This window comes from Heteronotia binoei, chromosome 20, assembly GCF_032191835.1.
Source record: "Heteronotia binoei isolate CCM8104 ecotype False Entrance Well chromosome 20, APGP_CSIRO_Hbin_v1, whole genome shotgun sequence".
Lineage (NCBI taxonomy): Eukaryota > Metazoa > Chordata > Lepidosauria > Squamata > Gekkonidae > Heteronotia > Heteronotia binoei.
In genome coordinates this window covers 7,499,820-7,525,280 of record NC_083242.1, presented here as the reverse complement: position 1 = coordinate 7,525,280, position 25,461 = coordinate 7,499,820, and the positions used below count along the sequence as shown (strand labels likewise).

Genomic DNA, 25,461 nt, shown 5'->3' with positions numbered 1-25,461 from the left:
TGGGATTACAATAGAGCTCCAGGTGACAGAGATGAGTTCACCTGGAGAAAATGGCTGCTTGGGAGGGTGCAGTCTAGGCCATCGTATCCAGCGGAGGCTCCTCCCCTCCCCGAACCTTTCCCTCCACAGGCTCTAACCAGGGTTTTTCCCCCCTGGAAAAAGAGGTGCCAGAGCTCATTAGCACAACTCATTTGCAGAACTTATTTGCAAAGGCCACACACCCCTGACATCACCGGAAGGGGTACTAAATTATATCAGCTCAGCATCTACCTTAAAGTGATTCTGGAATCGCAATTGTCATAACAAAACCTTCACTCCTGTCATACTTTTAAAATGACTTTCTCCATTGTGGCCACAGTGGCATGAGGAAGATTTCCATCTGTCTGCTTTCCATCTGTGTGCATTATTCCCTATGAAGGTCGATTCCCACAGTATAATGGAGAATTGATCTGTGTGTATCTGGGGCTCTGGGGAGGCTGCCTTTTGAGGTAGAGGCACCAAATTTGCAGCATAGCATCCAGTTCCTCTCCTCAAAAGACCTTCCAAGTTTCAAAAAGATTGGACCAGCGGGTCCAATTCTATGAGCCCCAAGAGAAGGTGCCCCTACCCTTCCTTATTTCCAATTGGCCCAAGAAGTCTCCAGCTACACACTCTGTGCACCAGGCAGCTTCCAAGACAAGAGCCCCCCATTAGAGAACACAGCCCCGAGACAAGGCGTCAAGGTTCAAGTTTCCCAGCGGGGCAGTCTTGCTCAACCCCTCTGCTTTCCGCACATTCCACGCCCTTCTGCATCTGGAGGTTCCACGCTGTCCTGGCTCCTAGCTAGGGGGTTACACTCCTAGAACAGCTCTTTGAATGAGGTCTGCCAACTGTCATGGGTGCTGGGGACCCTGCAGAAGAAGCTGAGCCTGCAGAAGAAACTGTGCCTCTGCCACCTGCACCAGTGCCCCTGCCCCCTACTGGAGAAGATCCAAGCCCCCCTGCCTCGCCCTCTCGGGTGGCTCGTGTGCGTGACCGCCTTCATCAGGACCTCAGGGATCGGAGGAGGGCGGCACGTTCACGAGCAAGACGCTCCCTGAGCCCTGAGTTCTGAAAGGATTCTGGCCCTTCTAGGAGTGAGGATGCTTGGGTCTCAGCAGGATCCTGGCTGCCTCTCTGAGCCAGCAATTAGCCCAAATGGGCAACAGACAGCAGAGGGCTATATAGCTGTGGGCTTTGGGAGAAGGCTTTGTGGAAGCAACTAGTCACATACCTGATGTTCTAGCATCCACGTCGGCTTCTGACTTTGGCTTCTGGACCCCTTGACGTTGGCTTTGACTTCTGGACCCCCTGACTTCGGCTTCTGAACCTCTGACCTGCAATACCTGGACTGTGATTCGGTTTTGGCGCCTTGGACCCTCTTTGCTCACCAGCTACAGACCTTGGACTGCCCCTGGACTTCGCCTGGCCTGGCCCCAGCTCGTGACACCAACCTCCACTGGGGACCTGGATCTCCTAGAATCACAACTGCTCTTCAGACAACAGTGATCGTCCCCCTGGAGAAAATGGCCACTTTGGGAGGCAGGCTGTAGGGCTGGAGTGGCCAGACTTGCTTAACGTAAGAGTCACATAGACACATGGACTGGATGAGCCATTGGCCTGATCCAACGTGGCTTCTCTTATGTTCTTAAACACTGGGGGGGCCTGTGGTGCAGAGTGGTAAAGCTGCAGTACTGCAGTCCTAAGCTCTGCTCACGACCTGAGTTCGATCCCCGGCGGAAGCTGGGTTTTCAGGTAACTGGCTTGAGGTTGACTCAGCCTTCCATCCTTCCGAGGTCGATAAAATGAGGACCCAGCTTGCTGGGAAGAGGGGGGAAGTGTAGATGACTGGGAAAGGCAATGGCAAACCACCCTGTAAAAAAGTCTGCCGTGAAAACGTGGAAGTATCACCCCAGAGCTGGAATCGACTGGTGCTTGCACAGGGAACTATCTTGACCTTTAGAATAAACATCAGATGTTTGAGAGCCAGAAGGAAAGCAAACAGGCACGAAGGCAAATAGATTGTAGGGGGGAAGGATGAGGTGGGAAGAGAGCAACTTTAAACGCATTCCCCAAGCCCTGGGTGGCTTGGGGTAATGGGGACTTTGAGAGCCACGCAATATGTGCAGAACAGCCGCATGTGGCTCCCAAGCTGCAGTTTGGCCACCTCCTTGACGAACTCCTTCCCCTCCAAAAGCCCCGCCCTCCCCACGCTCCGCCCTCAAAATCTCCAGGAATTCCCCAACCCAGAGTTGGCGACCCAGCTTTGGCGCTTGGATCTCGACCTCTGCTTGGAAGACCTTGGCTCCTTCTCCAGTTCCTTGGAAAGGCAGCTGCCTTCTTGATAGTTCTGGCATCGAGGCCACTGAAGGACACGTTTGGCCTTGGTGTTCAAGGGAAGTGCCGACATGGTTAAAAGGCGAGCTCCGTCTAACGCGGCTTTAGGGGACGGGCTGGCGGTGTTTGTCAGCTGCGGTGATCGTTGTGGCACTGATCGTCCTCTGGAAGGTCATGGGTGCCTTAGAGGATTTGGAGCTGTTGTTGCCGCGCTCGGTCGCAGGAAACGAAAGTCATGAGTTAGCAAGTTAGGAGAGCAGATCTCTCTCTGGGACCGAGCAGGTGAACGTTTGGCCTCTCGCGAACCACAGACTTTGGCCAAGTTTGTGCTGCTTTCCTCTGTAGTCTCCTTGTTTTCTTTCCTGAGCCTCAAATATATTTAAAAGGGGCATCCATTTCCTGGGGGAAATTTGGTGTGCTGAAATATCCCCCCCCCCCCCTTCTCAGATACATGGAGCTTGGGGCAGAAATAGCAGGGGTGAGAAAATTCAATATTATCTCTAGGGCGAACCACACATATACACACAGGAATCGCTCACCGATAATTCTCGAAATGTGTGCCAGGGTGCAGCAGTGTGTGCTGTGAGAAATCAGTTTTTTAAATCATGGAAGGGTGCATTTGACGTTGCTACTCTGTGTGTTTCCACGGGGATGTTGCCTGTCGCATCTCTGTATGTTTCCTAAGGATGCTGCCTTTCACATCTCTGCATGATTCACTGCAGTGGTTTTGCCTCTTTCTGGTCTACTTGGGAAAAAAAGTAGTTCTGACACTACATTTGTGTAGTTGAATCATTCCAGGGGCATTGATATGTCATTGGATACCGAGCTACCAGTATTTTTATGCTGTAAAAATCATTTGTGGCTGCACATTCTTGGGTGGAGAAGACAGTCCGGTTGCGAAGGTTGCTAGAGTGCAACAGAAGCGCCATATGCAATGACACACTTCAACTGCAGAGATGCTCTCTAGGGAAGCTGCCTGTTGCATATCTGCATGAGTTACCGCTCAGTACAACAGTTCTATCAGAGCTGCAATGTTGACTCAAGTGAACATCAAGTGATTGATAGATCAAGCCTATTCCAGATGATGAAATGTAAAAGTTCCATTGGTTAACCAGGGGCCAGGTTAACAGGAATTCTCTCTTCTCTTTCCTTACTTGGTCTACACATCTGACAAAACAAGCAGGCAGATTATAGACTAGACCAGGGGTGTCCAGACTGTGGCTCAGGAGCCACATGTGGCTATTTCACACATCTTGTGCGGCTCTTGAAGCCCTCACCACTGTGTCATTCAGCTTGGAGAAGGCATTTAAAATTAAAGTTGCTTTCTTTCCACCCCTCCCCATCTGTTTCCTCCCTCCCTTCCTTCCTTCCTTCCTTCCTTCCTTCCTTCCTTCCTTCCTTCCTTCCTTCCTTCCTTCCTTCCTTCCTTCCTTCCTTCCTTCCTTCCTTCCTTCCTTCCTTCCTTCCTTCCCTCCCTCCCTCCCTCCCTCCCTCAACATCTGACATTCATGTCTTGTGGCTCTCAAACATCTGAGATTTATTCTATGTGGCTCTTATGTTAATCAAGTTTGGCCAGCCCTGGACTAGACTATATCATTTCAGATGGAAGGGAGAAGGGATGACATTTTTTTTTAAATGCACCCCTATGGAAAAATCTCTCTGGGGTTAGAAACCTAGCAGCTCAGGGGGAAGGCTTGGTTATAACCTCTCTTCCTTTCTTTGTAGAGCAGCATCCCAAAATGTTGACGCCTCTCCTACTTGCAATCTGAGAAGGCACACACTTCTCGACCTCTGGCTTCTACCCGCCCCCCTCCCCCCGCCCCCGCTGCTGTCATTCTGCTGTCTTCTGTCATGGCAAGGGGTCTCACTGGGCATTTCTGAGCAGGCAGAAGTCCCTAGTTGCAACAATTCCTAGTGAAGTCAATGGGGCTTAATGCCCAGTTGCTTGATGCAAGAAAGCAGGTGCCTTTGCTGAATCGATTATTTCCGTTATAGGAAGTTGTCTTACATCAAGTCCGACCTTTGTCCCCTCTAGATCAGGGCCCCCTCCCTCCCTCCCTCCCTTCCTTCCTTCCTTCCTTCCTTCCTTCCTTCCTTCCTTCCTTCCTTCCTTCCTCCCTCCCTCCCTCCCTTCCTTCCTTCCTTCCTTCCTCCCTTCCTCTCTTCCTCCCTCCCTCCCTCCCTTCCTCCCTCCCTCCCTTCCTCCCTCCCTCCCTCCCTTCCTTCCTTCCTTCCTTCCTCCCTTCCTCTCTTCCTTCCTTCCTTCCTCCCTTCCTTCCTTCCTTCCTTCCTCCCTTCCTTCCTTCCTCCCTTCCTCTCTTCCTTCCTTCCTCCCTTCCTCTCTTCCTTCCTTCCTTCCTTCCTCCCTCCCTTCCTTCCTTCCTTCCTTCCTTATTTTATTTTGTTAGATTTATATCCCACCCTCCCCATAATGGGCTGCGGGCACCTTTGGAATTCGGACGTGGCATAATAGGCATAGCCATAAAATGGCGGCTGCAGGAGGCGGAGCCAGCCACAGAATGATTGCCGCAGCTTAACGCCAGCCCCGCGATGCAGATCCTTGCGCTGCCCTGGCAGCTGCTGCCAAAGCAATGCTTTCAAAAATCTGCACAGCCCATCAAATCTCCCATAGCCAATCAGAAGCTTCACTGGGCATAAGCCCTAACCAACCCCGCCCACTTCCTAAAAACCAGGGGTCATTTCATAGAAAAAGAGGTGTCGGAGCTCATTAGCACAACTTATTTTCAGAACTCCTTTGCATAGGCCACACCCCCCTGACATTGCCGGAAGGTGGACTCAATTATATCAGCTCAGCATCTATCTTAAAATGCTTCCTGACTTGTAATTACTCCCATCATACTTTTTGAATAACTTTCTCCTAGGTGACCACAGTGGCATGAGGAAGATTTCCATCTGTCTGCTTTCTATGTTTGGGAGCCAGTTTGGCGTAGTGGTGAAGTGTACGGACTCTTATCTGGGAGAACCGGGTTTGATTCCCCATTCCTCCACTTGCACCTGCTGGAATGGCCTTGGGTCAGCCACAGCTCTGGCAGAGGTTGTCCTTGAAAGGGCAGCTGCTGCGAGAGCTCTCTCAGCCCTACCCACCTCACAGGGTATCTGTTGCGGGGGGAGAAGATATAGGAGACTGTAAGCCTCTCTGAGTTCAGAGAAAAGGGAGTTGTCCTTGAAAGGGCAGCTTCTGTCAGAGCTCTCTCAGCCCCACCCACCTCACAGGGTGTCTGTTGTGGGGGGAGAAGACATAGGAGATTGTAAGCCGCTCTGAGTCTCTGATTCAAGAAGAAGGGCAGTGTATAAATCTGCAATTCTTCTTATTATTATTTTCCCCATTTTTTGTGGGTAACGTTTGTCAAATCTTAAAGAGTTCAGCAAAATTCTCACAGGGGGGTTGAACAACTGAGCCCAGAAGCAGGTGTTGGGTTGCCAAGTCCAATTCAAGAAATATCTGGGGACTTTGGGGGTGGAGCCAGGAGACTTTGGGGGCAGAGCCAGGAGCAAGGGTGTAACAAGCATCATTGAACTCCAAGGGAGTTCTGGCCATCACGTTTAAAGGGACTGCACACCTTTTAAAATGCCTTCCTTCCACTGGAAATAATGAAGGACAGGGGTGCCTTCTTTGGGTGCTCATAGAATTGGACACCCTGGTCCAATCGTTTTGAAAATTGGGGAGTACTTTGGGGAGAGGCACTGGATGCTATACTGAAAATTTGGTGCCTCTACCTCAAAGAACAGCCCCCCCCCCAGAACCCCAGATACCCACAGATCAATTCTCCATCATTTCCTATGGGAAAAAGTGTCCGTACAGAATAATGGGAGTTTCCAGCAGAAATTTCCCTCCCCCCCTCCCCGCTTTCTGATGACCCTGAAGCATCGGGAGGGCCTCCCAACCGGGGGATCCCCTGCCCCCATCTGGGGATTGGCAACCCTAAGAAGGTGCTTTTTTGGGAGGGAGGGAGGGAAGAAAGAAAGAGCACAATAAAATGTAGAGGTTGTGGAGCTCCACTCTTGTGAGCTCCTGTCCCAAAACGAGGCCTGCCAAAAACACACGAGAGCCAGAAAAGGTGTCGGCGAGTGCCACCATGCCTACGGGCACCGTGTTGGGGTCCCCTGTTCTAGGTCGTCTCAGACTGCGAGGCCTTTCCCGTCGCTTGAGAACCGGTGATGCTCGAGATGGAACCTGGGACCTTCTGTGTGCAACGTCAGCGCCTGACCACTGACCCCAAGTCTTTGTCTTACGCCCCGCTCCCCAATTGCTACAGCCCTCCGAAATCCAGTTTGTTGCTAGGGTTGCCAATCCCCAGGTGGGGGCAGGGGATCCCCCTCCCCCTGCTTCAGGGTCATCAGAAAATGGGGGGTGGGGAGGGAAATGTCTGCTGGGCACTCCATGATTCCTATGGAGATCGATTCCCATAGGGTATAATGGAGAATTGATCTGCATGTATCTGGGGCTCTGGGAGGCTGTTTTTTTGAGGTAGAGGCACCGAATTTGCAGCATAGCATCCAGTGCCTCTCTCCAAAATCCATCCAAGTTTCAAAAGGATTGGACCAGGGGGGTCCAATTCTATGAGCCCCCAAAGAAGGTGCCCCTATATTATTTCCAATGAAGAAGAAGATATTGGATTTATATCCCGCCCTCCACTCCGAAGAGTCTCAGAGCGGCTCACAATCTCCTTTCCCTTCCTCCCCCACAACAGACACCCTGTGAGGTAGATGAAGATATTGGATTTATATCCACCCTCCACTCCAAAGAGTCTCAAAGCAGCTCACAATCTCCCTTTCCCTTCCTCCCCCCACAACAGACACCCTGTGAGGTAGATGAAGATATTGGATTTATATCCACCCTCCACTCCGCGAAGAGTCTCAGAGCGGCTCACAGTCTCCTTTACCTTCCTCCCCCACAACAGACACCCTGTGAGGTAGATGAAGAGATTGGATTTATATCCCACCTCCACTCCGAAGAGTCTCAGAGCGGCTTACAATCTCCTTTCCCTTCCTCCCCCACAACAGACACCCTGTGAGGTAGATGAAGATATTGGATTTATATCCCACCCTCCACTCCAAAGAGTCCTCAAAGCGGCTCATAATCTCCTTTCCCTTCTCCCCCACAACAGACACCCTGTGAGGTAGATGAAGATATTGAATTTATGTCTCGCCCTCCACTCCGAAGAGTCTCAGAGCGGCTCACAATCTCCTTTCCCTTCTTCCCCCACAACAGACACCCTGTGAGGTGGGTGGGGCTGGAGAGGGCTCTCAGAGCAGCTGCCCTTCCAAGGACAACCTCTGCCAGAGCTATGGCTGACCCAAGGCCATTCCAGCAGGTGCAAGTGGAGGAGTGGGGAATCAAACCCGGTTCTCCCAGATAAGAGTCCGCACACTTAACCCACTACACCAAACTGGCTCTCTGGAGGGGAGGCATTTAATAAGTGTACAGTCCATTGAAGTGTGATGGCCAGGACTCCCTTTGGAGTTCCATGATACTTGTCACACCCTTGCTCCTGGCTCCACCCCCATAGTCCCCGAGTATTTCTTGAATTGGACCTGGCAGCCTTATTTGTTGCTCCCTCCAGCTTGCCCCGCCTGAGAAGTGATCATTCGTCTTGACGCTAAGAGAGACAACAGATGTCTTTATGAACATTAAGTCTTCGCAGCATGGGGTGGCATTAAAAGGGGCATCAGACGGGCATCTTGTCTTACCACCCAAGGTCTTAAGCCGCCCTCTAGGGAACGCGGTGACCTTATTTTAAGCACCGCCAGCCGTTCGATTCCACTTCCGGAGGCTGGGCGAACAAAATGAACAATCAAAATGCATCAGAATAATTACTCGCCGGCTGTAATTATGCACAAGCGGCTGTGGGGTGTGGGGGTGGGGGGGGAAGGGGGCGGAAGGCTGAGGATTTGTTGTAGGGATAATGGAATTGATTTACCCCCCCTGTTGTCTGTGTGTGGGGAGGAGGGGGATTCATTCACCAATAGGCCAACTTGGGCTGGCTGCATTCGTCAGCATTTAATCATGTTGGCTTCCTGATCTGTGGTGCCATCGGGGTGGAATTAACAAGCCCCCTGGGGGGACGGTCACATGAGTGTCTTCCCTTTCCCACCCGCTTTCTCGGATCTTGGCCAAAGCATTTACGGGTCACGGGCTAGAGTGCCACCGGACGTCTCCGGGGAACAAGATGCCTGCCCTTTCCATCCTCTACAAAGGCATTGTCGCCTTCAGCAGGTAACGGGCTCAGGGCAGGCTGAAAGGTGGCTCTGGGGGGGGGGGGGAAAGTTTGCAGTGTTCGGTGTGCCGTGTGACGAAGAGATGCAGGCCCCGATTATACCCCACATTTACCCCTTCTGTTTTGTCAATGCAAAATGTCAGATGCCTGCAGACCACGGGATGCCTTCTTCTAATGCTGGGTAGCTCTGCTGCTTCGTTAGACTTTTTTTTTTTTTAAAGAAGCAATCAGTGTAGAAGGACGAGGGTGGCTAAACCTACAGCTCAGGAGCCACCATGTGGCAGTATCATACATATTGTGTGGCTCTCAAATCCCCACCCCGCCCTGTTTGGCAGCTTGGAGAAGGCATTTGTCTCTTTAAATCACTTCTCCAAGTCAAGCCACAGCTTGGAGAATGCATTTAAAGTTAAAGTAGCTTTCTTTCCACCTTTCTCTCCTCCCACATCCCTCTCCCATATATTTTCCTTCCTTCCTTCCTTCCTTCCTTCCTTCCTTCCTTCCTTCCTTCCTTCCTTCCTTCCTTCCTTCCTTCCTTCCTTCCTTCCTTCCTTCCTTCCTTCCTTCCTTCCTTCTCCTGGCTCCACCCACAAAGTTTCCTGGCACCACACCCAAAATCCCTGGGTATTTCTTGAATTGGACTTGGCAACCCTATTTGTTGCTCTCTCTCTCTTCCTTCCTTCCTTGTCCTGGCTCCACCCCCAAAGTCTCCTGGCACCACCCCCAAAGTCCCCGGTATTTCTTGAATTGGACTTGGCAACCCTATTTATTGCTCTTCCTTCCTTCCTTCCTTCCTTCTTCCTTCCTTCCTTCCTTCCTTCCTTCCTTCCTTCCTTCCTTCCTTCCTCTGGCTCCACCCCCAAAGTCTCTTGGCACCACCCCCCAAAGTCCCTGGGTATTTCTTGAATTGGACTTGGCAACCCTATTTGTTGCTCTCTCTCTCTCTCTCTCTCCCTCCCTTCCTCCCTTCCTTCCTTCCTTCCTTCCTTCCTTCCTTCCTTCCTTCCTTCCTTCCTTCCTTCCTTCCTTCCTCCCTTCCTTCCTTCCTTCCTTCCTTCCTTGTCCTGGCTCCACTCCCAAAGTCTCCTGGCACCACTCCAAAGTCCCCGGGTATTTCTTGAATTGGACTTGGCAACCCTATTTGTTGCCCCTTCCTTCCTTCCTTCCTTCCTTCCTTCCTTCCTTCCTTCCTTCCTTCCTTCCTTCCTTCCTTCCTTCTTCCTTCCTTCCTTCCTTCCTTCCTTCCTTCCTTCCTCAAGGCTGGAGATTAGATGTTGGGGGATGTACCAGTAGGATAAATCCAGAGATGCCAAATCTGGATCTGGTACCCAATGGTTGTGACAATAAATGTGCAGTGTTTTTTTCCAGAAGAGTCTGTCAATTCAGGTGATAACTTTCAAGAGAACTGAGGCATCGATATTGGTTTATGCAACGCCTTTATTTTGCGCTGGTCAATCCGATAGTGTGTTTTATTGAAGCATTGTAAAAACTCTCAGAGGATAGCCAAGTCAGTCTAAAGTAGAATCAGGGCTTTTTTTGTAGGAGGAACTCCTTTGCCTATTAGGCCACATCCCCCTGATGTAGCCAATCCTCCTGCACCTTACAGGAGGCCTTGTACGAAGAGCCCTGTAAGCTTTTAGAGGATTGGCTGCATCAGGGAGGCGTGGCCTAATATGCAAAGGAGTTTCTGTTACAAAAAAAGCCCTGAGTCAATTTGAATCCAGGAAAACCTTAGAGACCAATACAAGTTTCAGGGAAGGTTGAAGGGAGGTTTGACTCTTGGAAGCTCATACCCTGGAAAAATTGTTGGTCTCTAAAGTGGCACTGGATTTGAACCTAGCTGTAAAAGCCGTGGCTCACTGTTTTTGTCATGCGTTCACAGGACTGTCACTTTAAGATTCAGCTCTGCAGTTGGTAGAGTTAGGACTACAGTAGGGAAAATAAGAGACCCGTCTGCCTTGGGCCTGTTTATGGAATCCTCAGTGTCCCGTGAAGTTATCTGGCGGTGGCTGGGAGACATTAACCTCCATGGATATGTTAACCCTCCGCCAACGCTTTACCAGAAGGGCTCAGGGGTGGAGCCTCTTCTTGGCACACAGAAGGCCCCAGGTTCAATCCCCGGCATCTCCAGTTAAAAGGGCCGGCAGTGTAATAAAACTTCTACAACTGATCTCCAGCTGGCAGAGATCAGCTCTCCTGGAGAAAATGGCTGCTTGGAAGGGTGGGCTAGGGTACTGTGCCGTGCTGAGGCCCCTCCCCTCCACCACACCCCCGCCCTCTCCTGGCTCCACCCCCAAAAGTCTCCAGGTATTATCCAACACGAACCCGACAACCGTAGAACAACCCTTCCTCTCTTCAGCCTCTGCAGGCCCTCCGCCATCCGTCATGAAACTTCTTTCCACCCGGTCTCTCGTTTCAGGACTCTGATGGGACCATACGGCATGGATCGGACTGTGCACTGCGTGGACTTCTACGACTGCGCCAACTGACTGGGTGAGCGTGTCGCTTCTGGTGCGGGGCTGTTGGGATACACAGCAGGAGAAAAGGACCGAGAAACCTGGAGCTCCTTTTCCTTGCCCCTGTAGTTTTGTCTTTGAGAACCGTCATCGGCAGACCGTGGCTTGAAACAGGGGTCCCTGACACAGTGCCTGGGGATGGGATGGCCCTTGCCAGGGTCAAAACCTTTCCCGTCAGGATGGAATTCTAGCAGGAGCTCCTTTGCCTATTAGGCCACACACCCCTGATGTAGCCAATCCTTCAAGAGCTTACAAGGCTTTTTTTTTTGTAAGCTCTTGGAGGATTGGCTCCATCAGGGGTGTGTGGCCTAATAGGCAAAGGAGCTCCTGCTAGAATTCCACACCTGCCTGTCACTCCTTAAGTACTTTTAGCAGGGCTTTTGGGGTAGGTTTGAACCCAGGTCTATTCTGATCGCTGAGTAATCAAGCCACCTGAGAGTGGTGCTGGTTGTGGCATGCAGCTAGGGTTGCCAGCCTCCAGGTGGGGCCTGGAGATCTCCTGCTTTTACAACGGATCTCCAGCTGGCAGAGACCAGCTCCCCTGATCTGCTTTGCAGGGTGGACTCTATGGCATTGCACCATGCTGGGGGCCCTCCCCTCCCCAAACCCCACCCTCTCCCCATTCCCCTCCCTCGCCCAGATCCACCCCCAAAGTCTCCAGGTGTTTTCTAACACAGACCTGGCAGCCCTAACTCCTTTGCATATTAGGCCACACACCCCTGATGTTAACCAGTCCTCCTGGAGCTTACAGTAAGCCCTGTGCTAAGAGCCCTGTAAGCTCTTAGAGGATTAGCTCCGTCAGGGGTGTGTGGCCTAATATGCAAAGGAGTTCCTGCTACAACCCCCCCCACACACCTGTCATAAACTTAACAGTGATTAAGAACATCAGAAGAGCCCTGCTGGATCAGACCAGTGGTCCATCTAGTCCAGCATCCTGTCTAACACAGCGGCCAACCAGTTTCTCTGGAGATCCAACAACAGGGCGCAGAGGCTGAGGCCTCCCCTACTGTTGCCTTCTGGCTGTGGGAATCAGAGGTTGACTGCCTGTGAATGGGGAGGTTCCCTTTAGTAGCCACTGATAGACCTAGATAGTGAAGGTTTCCTGGCTTTTCTAAAACTAGATTTGTGAGAGTGCAGATGTCTGATGAACCAGGCTGAAAACCCAAAACTCTTTTTTTTTTTTTTTTTGGGGGGGGGGGGGGGGGCGTGTGCCGAGTTTTGAATTGCCTCAGAAATCTTGCTTGAGCTCTGAGCATGAATTTTTATAGGTCTGCCACTAGAGTGCACTGCGTGATAAACTTGATTGTCGCTTCTGGGACTGATATGGTGGTTTACAATTCAATTCCACTCAGCCCCAGCTGTTTATATTTTAATAAAAGGCCAGAATTTGAACCTCAAGCTTCCTAATAGGAGCACATGGATAAAGAATGGGGATCGAATCATAGAATCACAGTGTTGAAAAGGGCCATAGAGGCCATCTAGTCCAATCCCTTGCGCAATGCAGGATCAATCTGGAGCAGGGGTGGCCAAACTGTGGCTCAGGAGCCACATGTGGCTCTTTCATACATATTGTGTGGCTCTTGAAGCCCCCATTGCCCGGCTTGGAGAAGGCATCTGTCTCTTTAAATCACCTCTCCAAGCCGAGCCGGCTGGGAGCTTGGGAAATGCATTTAAACCTGCTTTCTTTCTACCTCCCCATCTATTTCCTTCCTCCCTCCCTCCCTCCCTTCCTGTGTATGCCTTGCAGCTCTCAATCATCAGATATTCATGTCTTGTGGCTCTCAGACATCTGACATTTATTCTATGTGGCTCTTAGGTTAAGCAAGTTTGGTCACTTCTGGCCTAGAACAACCTGACCAGTGTGTGTCCAGCCACTGCTTCAAGACTGCTAGGGAGGGGGAGCTCACCACCTCTTTTGGTAGCTGATTCCACTGTTGAACAACTCTGACTTGTCAAAAAGGTTTTCCTAATATCCAGCTGGTACCTTCCCACCCATTCTTGCGAGCAGCGGGGACAGCTCCCTGCCCTCCTCTAAGCAGCAGCCCTTCAGATACTGAAAGAGAGCAAGTGTGGCCCCCTTCAACCTCCTCTTCTCCAGACTGAACATTCTCAAGCCCCTCAGCCTTTCCTCCTAGGGCTTGGTTTCCAGGCCCCTCATCACCCTTATTCTCTCCTCTGCACCCACTCCATTCTGTCCGCATCCTTCTGGAAATGAGGCCTCCGGAACTGCACACCATACTCCAGGTGCGGCCTGACTAATGCAGTGTGCAGTGGCACTAGTACATCTTGAGATTTGAATGTTGATAAACGCCAAGATCGCATTAGCCGTTTTTGTCGCTGCATCACACTGGCTGCTCATATGTAATTGACGGTCCACTGGTACCCTCAAGATCTTGTTCACGCACACTGCTACCCAGGAAATATTATGCTAGGTCACGGTGCAGGCTGGCAAATTCTTGCAGGACAGAAGCTGAGCCTGCTGAATCCCAGCATGGGATCAACAGGAAGAATAGCTCATCCTAACTCCAAATTGGCACCCTCTTTTAATCTAAGACAGGGATTCTCAACCTTTTTGAGCCTGTGGGCACCTTTGGCATTCTGCTACAGCATGGCGGACGATCATATCTCCAGTGGCCCGTTTGAAGATTTGCTGGGGATCCTAACTTATTTATTTATTTAATTTACTTTTGATTTTTATGCCGCCCACTCCTCAAGCAGACTCTGGGCGGCTAACAGTCATGATAAAACAATTTAAATTACAACATTAAAAGAATATATATATACACACACAATTTAAAAAACTAAACATTTGGTGCTATAAAAGATTTTGTGAGACGGGCAGTTTATGTCAATATCTTAGTTCTCAGTTCCTTTGTTAATCTATTAGCGGTCTTACAGAGAGTATTGCACAGCGGCATAGCGGAGGTGGCAGCCTTCTCCCACATTAGTTGTTAAGGCCTGTAGAAAAAGTTCGGTTTTGCAGGCCCTGCGGAATTGGGAGAGGTCCCACGGGGCTCTTGTGGCCTCTGGGAAAGCATTCCGTAGCGTCGGTGCTGCCACTGAGAAGGCCCTCCCACGGGGCTCTTGTGGCCTCTGGGAGAGCATTCCATAGCGTCAGTGCCCTAACCCATGTAGAGCTTAGACTGGCCTCCCTTGATCTGGGGATGGATAACAGATGCTCCCGAACGCAGTGCTCTCTGGGGTGTATATGGGGAAAGGCGGTCCCTTGGATAGACAGGTCCTCGGCCATAGAGGACTTTAAAAGTCAATACCAACACTTTTCACTGAAAATGGCGGCTTTGGAGGGCAGACTCTGCCCACTTTCTAAAAACACTTGGCAGGCACTGTTTGGGGCACCCCGGATCTAAGATGTATCTGAGTCCCGATTTCCTGCTTTCTTGGAGCCTTGCTGTAGGACTGAATGGGAAACAGGACATGAGGAAGAACCCACAACCGTGAAGCTGTTGTGGCAACTAGCCCTGTTGGTGTGCCCGTGAAAGGAGAGGGTTGCCGGCTTCAAGTTGAGGAGAGCAGGGTTTGGGGAGGGGAAACCGCAGAGATACCCCTATAAAGTCTGCCCTCCAAAGCTGCCGTTTTCTGTCATTTTCAGCTAAATGTTAGGAAGAACTTCCTGGTAGAGCGGTTCCTCGGGAGGTGGCGGGCTCTCCTTCTTTGGAGGGTTCCAAATAGAGGCTAGATGGCCCTCTGACAGCGATGACGATCTTGTGGAATTAGGCAGATCGTGAGAAGGTGGACAGGAGGGGTTGCATCAGTGCTTAGTTCTCATGGCCCTTCCTGACATGCCCAGGGAAACACCTTTGGGGCCGGGAAGCATTTCTTTTTCCTCCAGTCCAGTTTGGCCAGGGATCCCGGAGAGTTTTGTTTTTACCATTTCCTGGGCGTGCCGCAGGGGTCACTGGCAGTGTTCCCTCTAAGCCGAGTTAGTGTGAGCTAGCTCACAGGATTTTTACAGGATGGTGGCTCAGTGGTAGAGCATCTGCTTGGTAATCAGAAGGTCCCAAGTTCAATCCCCGGCATCTTCAACTAAAAAGCGTCCAGGCAAGTAGGCGTGAAAAACCTCCGCTTGAGACCCTGGAGAGCTGCTGCCGGTCTGAGTAGACAATACTGACTTGGATGGACCAAGGGTCTGATTCAGTCGAAGGCAGCTTCATATGTTTTAGCCTCCAGCTCTCCCATTTTTGTCTTCGCTCAGGAAGGAGGACCCCAGAGCACACTAATTCATGCAGCAGCTCACAACTTGAATGCCAGGAGCACACAAGACTCTGCAGTTTACAGGGAACATTGGTCACTGGGTGTGTGTGTGTGTGTGTGTAGGAGAGATATTTCTGAATGTCCTGCATTGTGCAGGGGGTGGTCCCTTCCAACTCTGTGATTCTCTGATTCTCCAGGGGAATTGGTCTCTGTCACCTGAAGACAGGGTCGTGAGCTCCAGGTTGGATATTTGGGGGTGCAGCCTGAGAAGAACAGGGATCTCAGTGCGGTGTAATGCCCTAGAGGCCCCCTTCCAAAGCAGCTGTTTTCTCCAGAGGAACTGGTCTTAGTTGTCTGACGATCCACTATAATATCAGGAGATCTCCAGTAGAAGAGCAGCAACGCTATGTGGAGATCAATTGTAATCAGGGCTTTCTTTTTTGTAGCAGGAACTCCTTTGCCTATTAGGCCACGCCCCTCTGATGTAGCCAATCCTCCAAGAGCTTACAGGGCTCTTCTCACATGGCCTATTCTAAGCTCCAGGAGGACTGGGTACGTCGAGGAGGTGTGGCCTAATATGCAAAGGAGTTTCTGCTACAACCCCCCCCCCCCGCCCTGGTTATAATTCTGGGAGATCTCTAGGCCCTACCTGGAAGCTGACAACCTAGGGGAAGGTAGAAGTTGCTTCTATGTCATGGAATTTTTTTTTTCTTCGCAGGTATCAAGGTGATTGGTGGCATCAGGGAGTTCACAGGAGAGGAATACGGGGTTTACGTCAAGAGGATCCTCCCAGGGGGCATTGCGTACGCTGACGGTACGCGGCGTGTTTATTCTTTCATTGATCAACAAAACTGATAAGTACATTTTTTTTTTAAAAAGTCCATATTTTGTTAGCTGTTTCAATGGTCAGGCTAGATCAGGGGTGACCCAACTTCCATCTATACTTTGTGGCTAACAGCCACTGATGGACCTCTCCTCCAGATGTTTATCCAGTCCCCTCTTCAAGCTTCCTGTGCTTTTAGCCACCCCCACATCTTGTGGCGGTGAATTCCACATGTTAATGACTCTTTGGGTGAAGAAGGGCTTTCTTTTTTATCTGTTCCTAATATTCTGCTTATCGATTTCATGGAGTGTCCAGGAGTTCTTGTACTGTGAGAAAGGGAGAAAAGCAGTTCTTTCTCTGCCTTCTCTATCCCCTGCGTGGACCTGCCTCTGAAAGTGAGAGAGAGAGAACCTGAGATCGTCAGGACTCCCTGTAGATCTTAAGAGAGACAAGAAGGGTTGTTGTGAGTGTGAAGTCCTGACCTACTACGCATAACCGAAAGCCTGGAGAAGAAACGTTGCAGAGGGCGGTAGGCAGCGTTCCCTCTAAACTGTGGAGTCTTGCGAGCAAAAATTCTACTTCATGAGCTACTGGCATTCAAGTTGTGAGAGAGTGATTTGGCTCCTGCATCAATTTGTTTGCTCTGGGGTCCTCCTTCCTGAGCGAAGATAAAAATTTGTGAGCCAGAGGCTAAAAAACTGTGAGCTAGCTTACACTAGCTCAGCTTAGAGGGAACACTGGTGTTAGGCAGTCTGTGTGTGGGGAGATGGGGCGTCACAGCTGTCCTTCCGAAGGGACGCTGATCTTTGTTTTCCCTTGCAACAATTTTTCTTTTTTGCCCCTTCTCTCTTCCGCAGGCCGCCTGCAACCCGGAGACCAGATCTTAGAAGTGAACGGAGACAGCCTTATCGGAGTAACAAGTGAGAGGTGCGGACGGTATCCCATCTGGGACTCCAGATTTATATCACCCTTGGTTCGTCCTGGGGCCCTGGGTACCATTTGCATGGAAACGCCCTTCGTTTTATTTGCTGCTGAGTCTCAGACAACTTAAGCTGTAGGGTTTTCCCATAGGGTGAGCCCGTAGGGTTTTCACAGCCCCATGGCGCAGAGTGGTACTGCAGCAATGTGATCTGAACTCTCTGCTCATGACCTGAGTTCTATCCCAGCGAAAGCTGGTTCAGGTAGCCAGCCCAAGGTTGACTCAGCCTTCCATCCTTCCGAGGTCGGTAAAATGAGTCCCCAGCTTGCTGGGGGGGAAGCGTAAAAGACTGGGGAAGGCAATGGCAAACCACCCCGTAAAAAGTCTGCCGTGAAAACATTGTGAAAGCAACGTCACCCCCAGAGTCAAAAACGACTGGTGCTTGCAAAGGGGACCTTTCCTTTCCTCAGCCGACTTAATTGTGAGCCCGTAGGGTTTTCAAAGCGAGGAGAGGCAGTTTCCCATGGCTTGCCTCTGCATAGCAACGCTGGACTTGGTGGTCTCCCATCCAAATACCAACTTGGGCCGACTCCGATAGCCTGAGCTATCCAGGTCAGGAAACTTTCAACTGGCAATCCTTATTTCTGAAACGGACCGAGAAGTTTTCTCCTTGCTGATATCTGTTGGAGTCTCCCTGCTGCACTGTGATTGGGCTTTAGAAAATGGGAGGGTGAAGGGAATACCCATTGATCGAATCCTCAGAACAGAATCCTTCCCGTCCCTCAACTCGTTTCATCGCAAACAACCATCGAACCCGGGTCTAACCGGGCCTCATCCAAAATGCCACCTCAAACGCCTTTTTTTTTAAAAAAAAATAAGTTGAATAAGAACTCTGGGAGTTTTCGCACAGGGCTTACCCCGGAGCGACGTCCCTCTTCACCGCGCAGCGTCTGCGCGGATTTCACACCAACTGCTCCGCAGAACCCAGAAGAGCCGCGAAGAGCCGCGGCTTTTGCATCACAAATGTAAAGTTGGTTTTTGGCCGTTTACATTTGCGACACAAAAGCCGCGGCACTACGCGGCTCTTCCGGGTTCTGTGGAGCAGTTGGTGCGAAATCCGTGCAGACGCTGCGCGGTGAAGAGGGACGTCGCTCCGGGGTAAGCCCTGTGCGAAAACGCCCTCTCTTTCCTTATTCCCTCTTCATCATTCATGATCCGTATGCTTCGCGCCTGTCTAAAATGAAAACTTGTTGGGTGCTTCCCCACCCGTGCGTGGCACCAAAGGGTTTTTGGTGTGTGGAGAAGAGAATCAGCCTGGCCCTTCTGTTAGGGTTGCCAAGTCCCCCCCATAGAGTTTTCCCTCCCAAATTGCTAGAGCGTCCGGGCAAACCATAGAGTTTTCCCAGAAACGCCTAGAGCAGCCGGCGGGTTGGGAACCTCCTGGGTGGAAGGAGGACTTGGCAGCCCTCCCTTCTGTAAGCACCGATCTGCGCCACGCCTCATTTTCTGTTCTCTTTCCTGACTTCTCCCCCCAGAGCTGTGGATATTCTCAGGACGGCCTCTGCCACCAGCTACATGCGCCTTCTCATCGCCCGAGACGACGACGCCCGGTAAGGACTGGCCTTGTTCTGCTCGAGGAAGAGGTGGATGTCGTCCGAGGATTCCTGCGGCTAAGAGAATTGGTTTACGGCAAAGGCTTTTAACTTTGTGAGAGCCAGTTTGGCGTAGCGGTTAAGAGCGGCAGACTCTAATCCGGGGAACCGAATTCGATTCCCCCACTCCTCCTCAACATGCCGCCAGCTGGGCCAGTCACGGTTCTCTCAAAGCTGTTCTCTCAAGAGCAGTTCTCTCAGAGCTCTCTCAGCCCCACCTCCTTCGCAGGGTGTCTGTTATGGGGAGAGGAAGGGAAAGGAGATTTTAAGCAGCTCGGAGACCCTGAGTGAAAGGAATGGCATAAATCCAATCTTCTTCTCCTCCTTTGTGTAGTGGTTAAGTGTGTGGTCTCCTATCTGGGGGAACCGGGTTTGATTCCCCACTCCTTCACTTGCACCTGCCGGAATGGCCTCAGGTCAGCCATAGCTCTGGCAGAGGTTGTCCTTGAAAGGGCAGCTTCTGGGAGAGCCCTCTCAGCCCCACCCACTTCACAGGGTGTCTGTTGTGGGGAGAGAAGATACAGGAGTTTGTGAGCCGCTCTGAGACTCTGATTCAGAGACAAGAGTGGGGTATAAATCTGTGGTCTTCTCCTCCTCCTCCTCCTCTTCCTGGTTGCTGCTTGAATCACCCCAAAACAGAGGGTGGGAATAGGTGTACAGAGTTTCCATGTTCAGAGGCAGTATATCACTGAACGCTGGATGCCAGGTGCAAACAAGACAAGAGGGGTGTTCCCTTCATGCTGTGCCTGAGAACTTCCTGCAGGTGATGTTGGGCTACACAGACCATAGGTGGAGAGTCTTCTTCTCCATCCCCCTCTTTAGAGGCTTGCTAGGGGGTGTCAGGGGTGAGTTTTTGGAGGCTGGGAAACATGCCTCTATTCCCATGCGGCGTCTGAAGCTTCTGAATCTCTGGCCATCTTTCGCGTTTGCCAAGAAAGGGTGGCGTGGGCTTCTCCAGGGGTTGATGAGGGCTGCTGGGGGAATGGCTAAGCTCTTGGTGGCTGGCTGGCTGCCCGCTCTCCTAATCTAGGGATCGTTATGCAGCTGCACCTCCTATTCAATGGACACGGGAGGTGGGGAGGAGGAGGGGGAACCCTCAGAAAGGTTCAGGAGCTGCGCTGCTGAATTCAAGGCCTGAGAACAAGTGAAAAAGAAAGGGAGTGGGGGAGAACCTTTCTCACTGCTGTGCTGTTTTGGGGGTCCAGTCGGGCTTCTTTTGGTGAAGCCGGTTTACAGAGACTTGATAGAGATGCGTTGATCCGGACCGGAAAATATGTACTCTGCAGCTCCATCTGGAATGATCGTTGAGAGACTGAACGTGTCGCATTCTGGGCCACTGCCTACCAGCTCTGTATGGCTCTGCTCAGCTATGTATGGCTTTGCTCATTGTGCTGGATTCCTCGTCTGATGAAGTGTGCTTGAGAGCACACGAAAGCTGACGTTCTAAATAAGAATTGGTTGGTCTGTAAAGGTGCGCCTTGACTCCTGCTTTGTTGAACAGGAGAAGATCCAAGAGGGCAGCCGTGTTGGTCTGAAGCAATAGAACAAAGTAGTAGTCAAGTGGCACCTTTAAGACCAACAAAGTTTTATTCAGAATGTGTAAGCTTTCGTGTGCTCTAAGCACACTTCGTCAGACAAAAATATGGAATGGCAAGCGGCCCTAAATATCGAGAAAGTGGGCAGTGAGTTAGTATGCAGAGTCATGGAAATGATGTTTTTTAGCAGGTGAAAAGAATCACAAATTGGGGTCTTACATTCCGAATAAAACCTAGTTGATCTTAAAAATGCAACGTTGACTACTACTTCGAGCAGGGAAAGAACATTGAAACTGTCTCGAAGCTCCGGAAAGGACAAGTTCTCTTCCTCTCCCAAGTTTTGCCTTCTGTGGAAAAAAAAAACCTTTTCAGTGCACGGCTCCAGAACAGGTGGACTTTGAACTATTTTCTCATTGAAGTTAGATTTGCTGACAGTAGGGTTGCCAAGTCCAATTCAAGAAATATCTGGGGACTTTGGGGGTGGAGCCAGGAGAATTTGGGGGTGGAGCCAGGAGACCATAAGGATGGAGCAAAGATCAAGGCTGTGACAAGCATAATTGAACTCCAAAGGGAGTTCTGGCCATCACATTTAAAGGGACAGCACACCTTTTCAATTCCTTCCTTCCATAGGAAATCATGAAGGATAGGGGCACCTTCTTTTGAGGTTCATAGAATTGGACCCCCTGGTCCAATCTTTTTGAAACTTGGGGGATATTTTTGGAAGAGGCACTAGATGCTATACTGAAAATTTGGTGCCTCTACCCCCAAAAACAGCCCCCCCCCAGAGCCCCAGATACCCGCAGATCAATTCTCCATGATTTTCGAAGGGAATAAATCTCCATAGGGAATAACAGAGTTCCCAGCAGACATTTCCCTCCCCTCCCCCCCTCTTTCTGACGACCCTGAAGCGGGAGGAGGGCCTCCAAACTGGGGGATCCCCTGCCCCCACCTGGGGATTGGCAACCCTAGCTGACAGTGAACGAGCTCTGCGGCACGTGGATTTAAAGAGATATTTGAAAGGACATTGACGCAGACTCCCGGACATTTGGCTATTGTAATTGGGATTTCCTCATGAATGTTGGCACTGTGTTGTGATACCGCATTCTTTAGAGAAGAATTGGCATTGTTGGCATTGTGATTCGGTGCAATTTGTTTCCACTGCTAATTACGCCGAAGCTCGTCGGAGTTAAGCCCCTGGAAAAAATGGCTGCTTGGAAGGGTGGAGTCTGGGGCATTGGGCCATGTTGAGGCTCCTCCCATCCCCAAACCCCGCCCTCTCCTGGCTCCACCCCTAAAGTCTCCAGGTATTTTCCAACCCAGACCTGGCAACGGCCCCATAGTTAGGGGCCATGAGGGGCTGCAGGAGGAGGGGGCCCATTTAAATAATTCAGGAGGCTGCTGACTGTTCCTGCCACTCGTCTTGTGCTATTTGGACCCCACCAATCAGCTGATTTGTGGGCCCTTTAAATGGCATGGGAGGGGCAGCGGCTGCTCCTGGGTGCCCCTCCCACCCAATTTAAATTGCTCAGAAGAGAGGGCCCCCCTAAAACTGTCAGGGGGCCAGGTAGGGTTGCCAATTCCAATTCAAGAAATATCTGGGGACTTTGGGGGTGGAGCCAGGAGACATTAGGAATGGAGCCAGGATCAAGGCTGTGAAAAGCATAATTGAACTCCAAAGGGAGTTCTGGCCATCACATTCAAAAGGGACGGCACACCTTTTCAATTCCTTCCTTCCATAGGAAATAATGAAGGATAGGGGCACCTTCTTTTGGGGCTCATAGAATTGGACCCCTTGGTCCAACCATTTTGAAACTTGGGGGGTATTTTGGAGAGAGGCACTAGATGCTGTATGGAAAATTTGGTGCCTCTACCCAAAAAAACAGACCCCCCCCCCAGAGCCCCGGATACCCACAGATCAATTCTCCATGATTTTCTATGGGAATAAATCTCCATAGGGAATAACAGAGTTCCCAGCAGACATTTCCCTCCCCTCCCCCCACTTTCTGACGACCCTGAAGCGGGGGGAGGGCCTCCAAACCGGGGGATCCCCTGCCCCCACCTGGGGATTGGCAACCCTAGGGCCAGGCTCCGTGGGCCCCTGGTTAGCTACAGGCCTGTCTGGCAACCCTACCTAGGCAGCCCCCTGGAATTACAGCTCATCTCTAGAGAGATCGAGGCTTTGGAGGGTGGGCTCTGCGGCCCTGTCCCCCATGGAGGTTCCTGTCTTACTCGGGCTCCATTCCCAATTCTAGAGGACTTTCCAAACCTAGATCTGGCAGCTCTACTCCCCATCCACCGCTGGGAGCCCAGAGGGATCTGCCAAGTCTAAATCCCACCTGCTTTCCGAACAGGGCTGGTCCCGTTTGCCACCTCATTCTCTCCCGCCCACGCAAACCCGGTTGCTTAATACCGGCTCCTAAACGGCATGTGCGTTTGCCAAATATACAGCAGGCTTCCCTGCTCTTAGAGAGCTGTCCTGGGAGCAAAACACGTGCTCAGTCCGGAAGGTCGTCCCAAGCCGAAGTCGCACCGACGGTCACCCTTTCGCGACTGGGGTTGTTTTGCTAAATCTCTAGAAGGTCACCCGAAGGGGGGAACGGGCGGGTAATTGAAGATTTGCAGAGATTTCGCATCCATAATCATCTCTCAAAATGTTTAATACACACGAATACATATCTCCAAGATTAGGGAGGAGGGGGAAGGGGGAAACACGACGGCGAGAGGTCCTTTTTTGGATGCCTTTTTATTATTTTATTTATCCCTTATTATCTCCGGGAGGAGTAATCATCCTTCTTCCCACTTTTGGGTCAGGGGTGCTCGGCTGACGCAGATGGGCCGGCGGTAGGTTCAGCGCCCAGATCAGCTGTCGAGCGCTAGGAAGGATTTGGCCCATCCGAAACATACGGCTGAGAGGCTGGCTGAGTGGTCTAGGCAGGGCCTTTTTTTGAGCAGGAACGCACCGGAACGCAGAGGGTGCAGAACACGGGGTGTGTGGCATCAGGGGGTGTGGCCTGACTTACAAATGTTCCCACTGGACTTTTTCTGCAAAATGGTGATGTCAGGGGGTGTGGCCTGATATGCAAATGAATTCCTGCTGGGTTTTTTCTACAACCCCCCCACACCAGTCTAGTGTATTTTCTATTCCTCCCAGGAGCTCAGTGGCGTAAACGAAAGGCAACCCTTTGAGATAGGCTACTGTGAGGGAGTGACTGGTCCAACGCGTCATCATTTGAACCCGGGTCTCTTAATCAGGGGTCCCCAGCACGGTGCCCATGAGCACCATGGCACATTCTGTCGCCTTCTCTGGTGCCCGCCAAATGTTTTTAGAGAGGGAGCATGGTCAGGAGCGGCTTCTGCGCAGCAAGGCTTCCGATTGGCCATTGGAGAATTGACGGACTGTGCAATTTTTTGAAAATGTTGTTTCGGCACCAGCTGCCCCTACAGCATCAAGATCTTCGCTGTGTGGCCGAAGGTAACCTGTGGCTGCCAGTCTGTGGCTGGTTTTGCCTCCCGCAATAGCCGTTTTGTGGCTCAAAAAGGATGAGGACTTCTGCCCTAAATAATTGATCATTATTGTATGGTATTGTGTGTAGTAAAGCCAGGAGGTGCTAAGATTGGCAGCCAGAAGTTTTAGCTCTTTTAGCTTGATGCACCACTAGGTGGCAAGCTAGTCTTCTTTTGGGGGTTGAGAGAGCTCCGAAAGAGCTGTGACTGACCCGAGGTCACCCAGATGGCTTCATCTGGAAGAGTGTGGAATCAAACCCAGACCTGGGAGACCCAGATTCGAATCTTACTTGGTTGAACCTACCTCACAGGGTTGTTGTGAAGATAAAATGGAAGGGACAAAAACAAGGGGAGCCATTTTGGGTCCCCCTGTGGGTCAAAGGTGAGGTGTAAGTGAAGTAAATGAACAAATAATAAGAAATTATTGGCTGGGGAGGACGATGGCTTGCAGCTGGATTTGACGGCGTTTTCTTTTTGCCTTTTAGGAGAGAGTTTTCTGAGCTACTGGACAAATTCGGCTCTCACAGCAACACGGGTTCAGCTCGGAGTTCGCCCGTTCTCTATGGCGGGGGTGAGCATCTGTAACTCCTGAGGGGCGGGACAATGGAATTCAGGGGGAGGGTGATATCTGCAATGACTAGAAGGGGAGAACTTCCCTGGTGAAGGTTCATCTGATATCTAAATCCTTGATGATCATACAAAACTCCCTTGCACTGAATTGGACCACTGGTCCCTCACACTCTGTCTGGTCTACTCAGACCGGCAGTGGCTCTCCAAGGTCTCCGGCTGAGGTCTTTCCTGCCTGGTCCTTTTCAACTGGAGATGCCAGGGATTGAACCTGGGACATTCTGCCTGCCAAGCGGATGCTTTTCTACTGATCCCTGGCCCCTCCCTTTCATTCGTACCCCAACCCTAAACGACACACCCATTACCTGAAATATACATGACGCTTACCCGTCTGAATTGCCTTCTCGCGTCTCTTGGTCACGTTTCGTTCAAGCAGGCACGTGGATTGATGTCGCAGGAATGGATGAGGCTGCCCTATGTCCTATATCAGCGTTTCCCATTTGCAGGGTCATGACTCGGAACCAGGCCACGCAAGCCTCAATGCTGGGTCACCAGGGGTGGCCTGACTGCCCCTACCCCGCTCCCCTATCTATTCATCTTTGGTGCCACAATGCAGTGCCGTGCTCCAGCCCCTGCCCCCCCACGCCGACAATGACTGTAGCACTCTCTGAGCATCCTTCATGTGGAGGACGCTCAGAGAGCGCTACAGAGACTGTGTGCTGGCCAGAAGCCCTCCCCATCCCTCTTTGTTGTTCAGAAAAATCAGAGAGGGCAGGGAAAGCTCCTGGCCAGCACACAGTCTCTGTATCACTCCCTGAGCGTCCTCTGCCTGGAGTACGCTCAGGGAGTGATACTGAGACTGCGCACCAGTCAGGCACACTCCTCCACCCTTCTCTGATGTTTGGAAACATCAGAGAGGGACAGAGAAAGCTTCTGGCCAACTTGCAGTCTCTGTATCGCTCCCTGAGCATCCTCCGCCTGTAGTACACTCAGGGAGCGATACTGACACTGTGTGCCAACCAGGCACGCTCCTCCGCCCTTCTCTGATGTTTGGAAACATCAGAGAGGGACAGAGAAAGCTTCTGGCCAACTTGCAATCTCTGTATCGCTCCCTGAGCATCCTCCGCCTGTAGTATGCTCAG

General features: G+C 51.2%; 1 protein-coding gene across 1 annotated transcript in view; it reads left to right on the top strand.

Annotated features, from left to right (window-relative positions):
* The window catches only part of LOC132588585 (syntaxin-binding protein 4-like), a 54,391-nt gene that overhangs the window by 23,649 nt on the left and 5,281 nt on the right, over positions 1-25,461 (top strand). The window contains exons 2-6 of the mRNA XM_060261017.1: positions 11,011-11,084; positions 16,038-16,133; positions 17,000-17,069; positions 18,597-18,671; positions 24,238-24,323. Of these exons, the coding sequence (XP_060117000.1) occupies positions 18,637-18,671; positions 24,238-24,323 (121 nt within the window). The 5' untranslated portion in view covers positions 11,011-11,084; positions 16,038-16,133; positions 17,000-17,069; positions 18,597-18,636. The remainder of the gene's footprint in view (positions 1-11,010; positions 11,085-16,037; positions 16,134-16,999; positions 17,070-18,596; positions 18,672-24,237; positions 24,324-25,461) is intronic.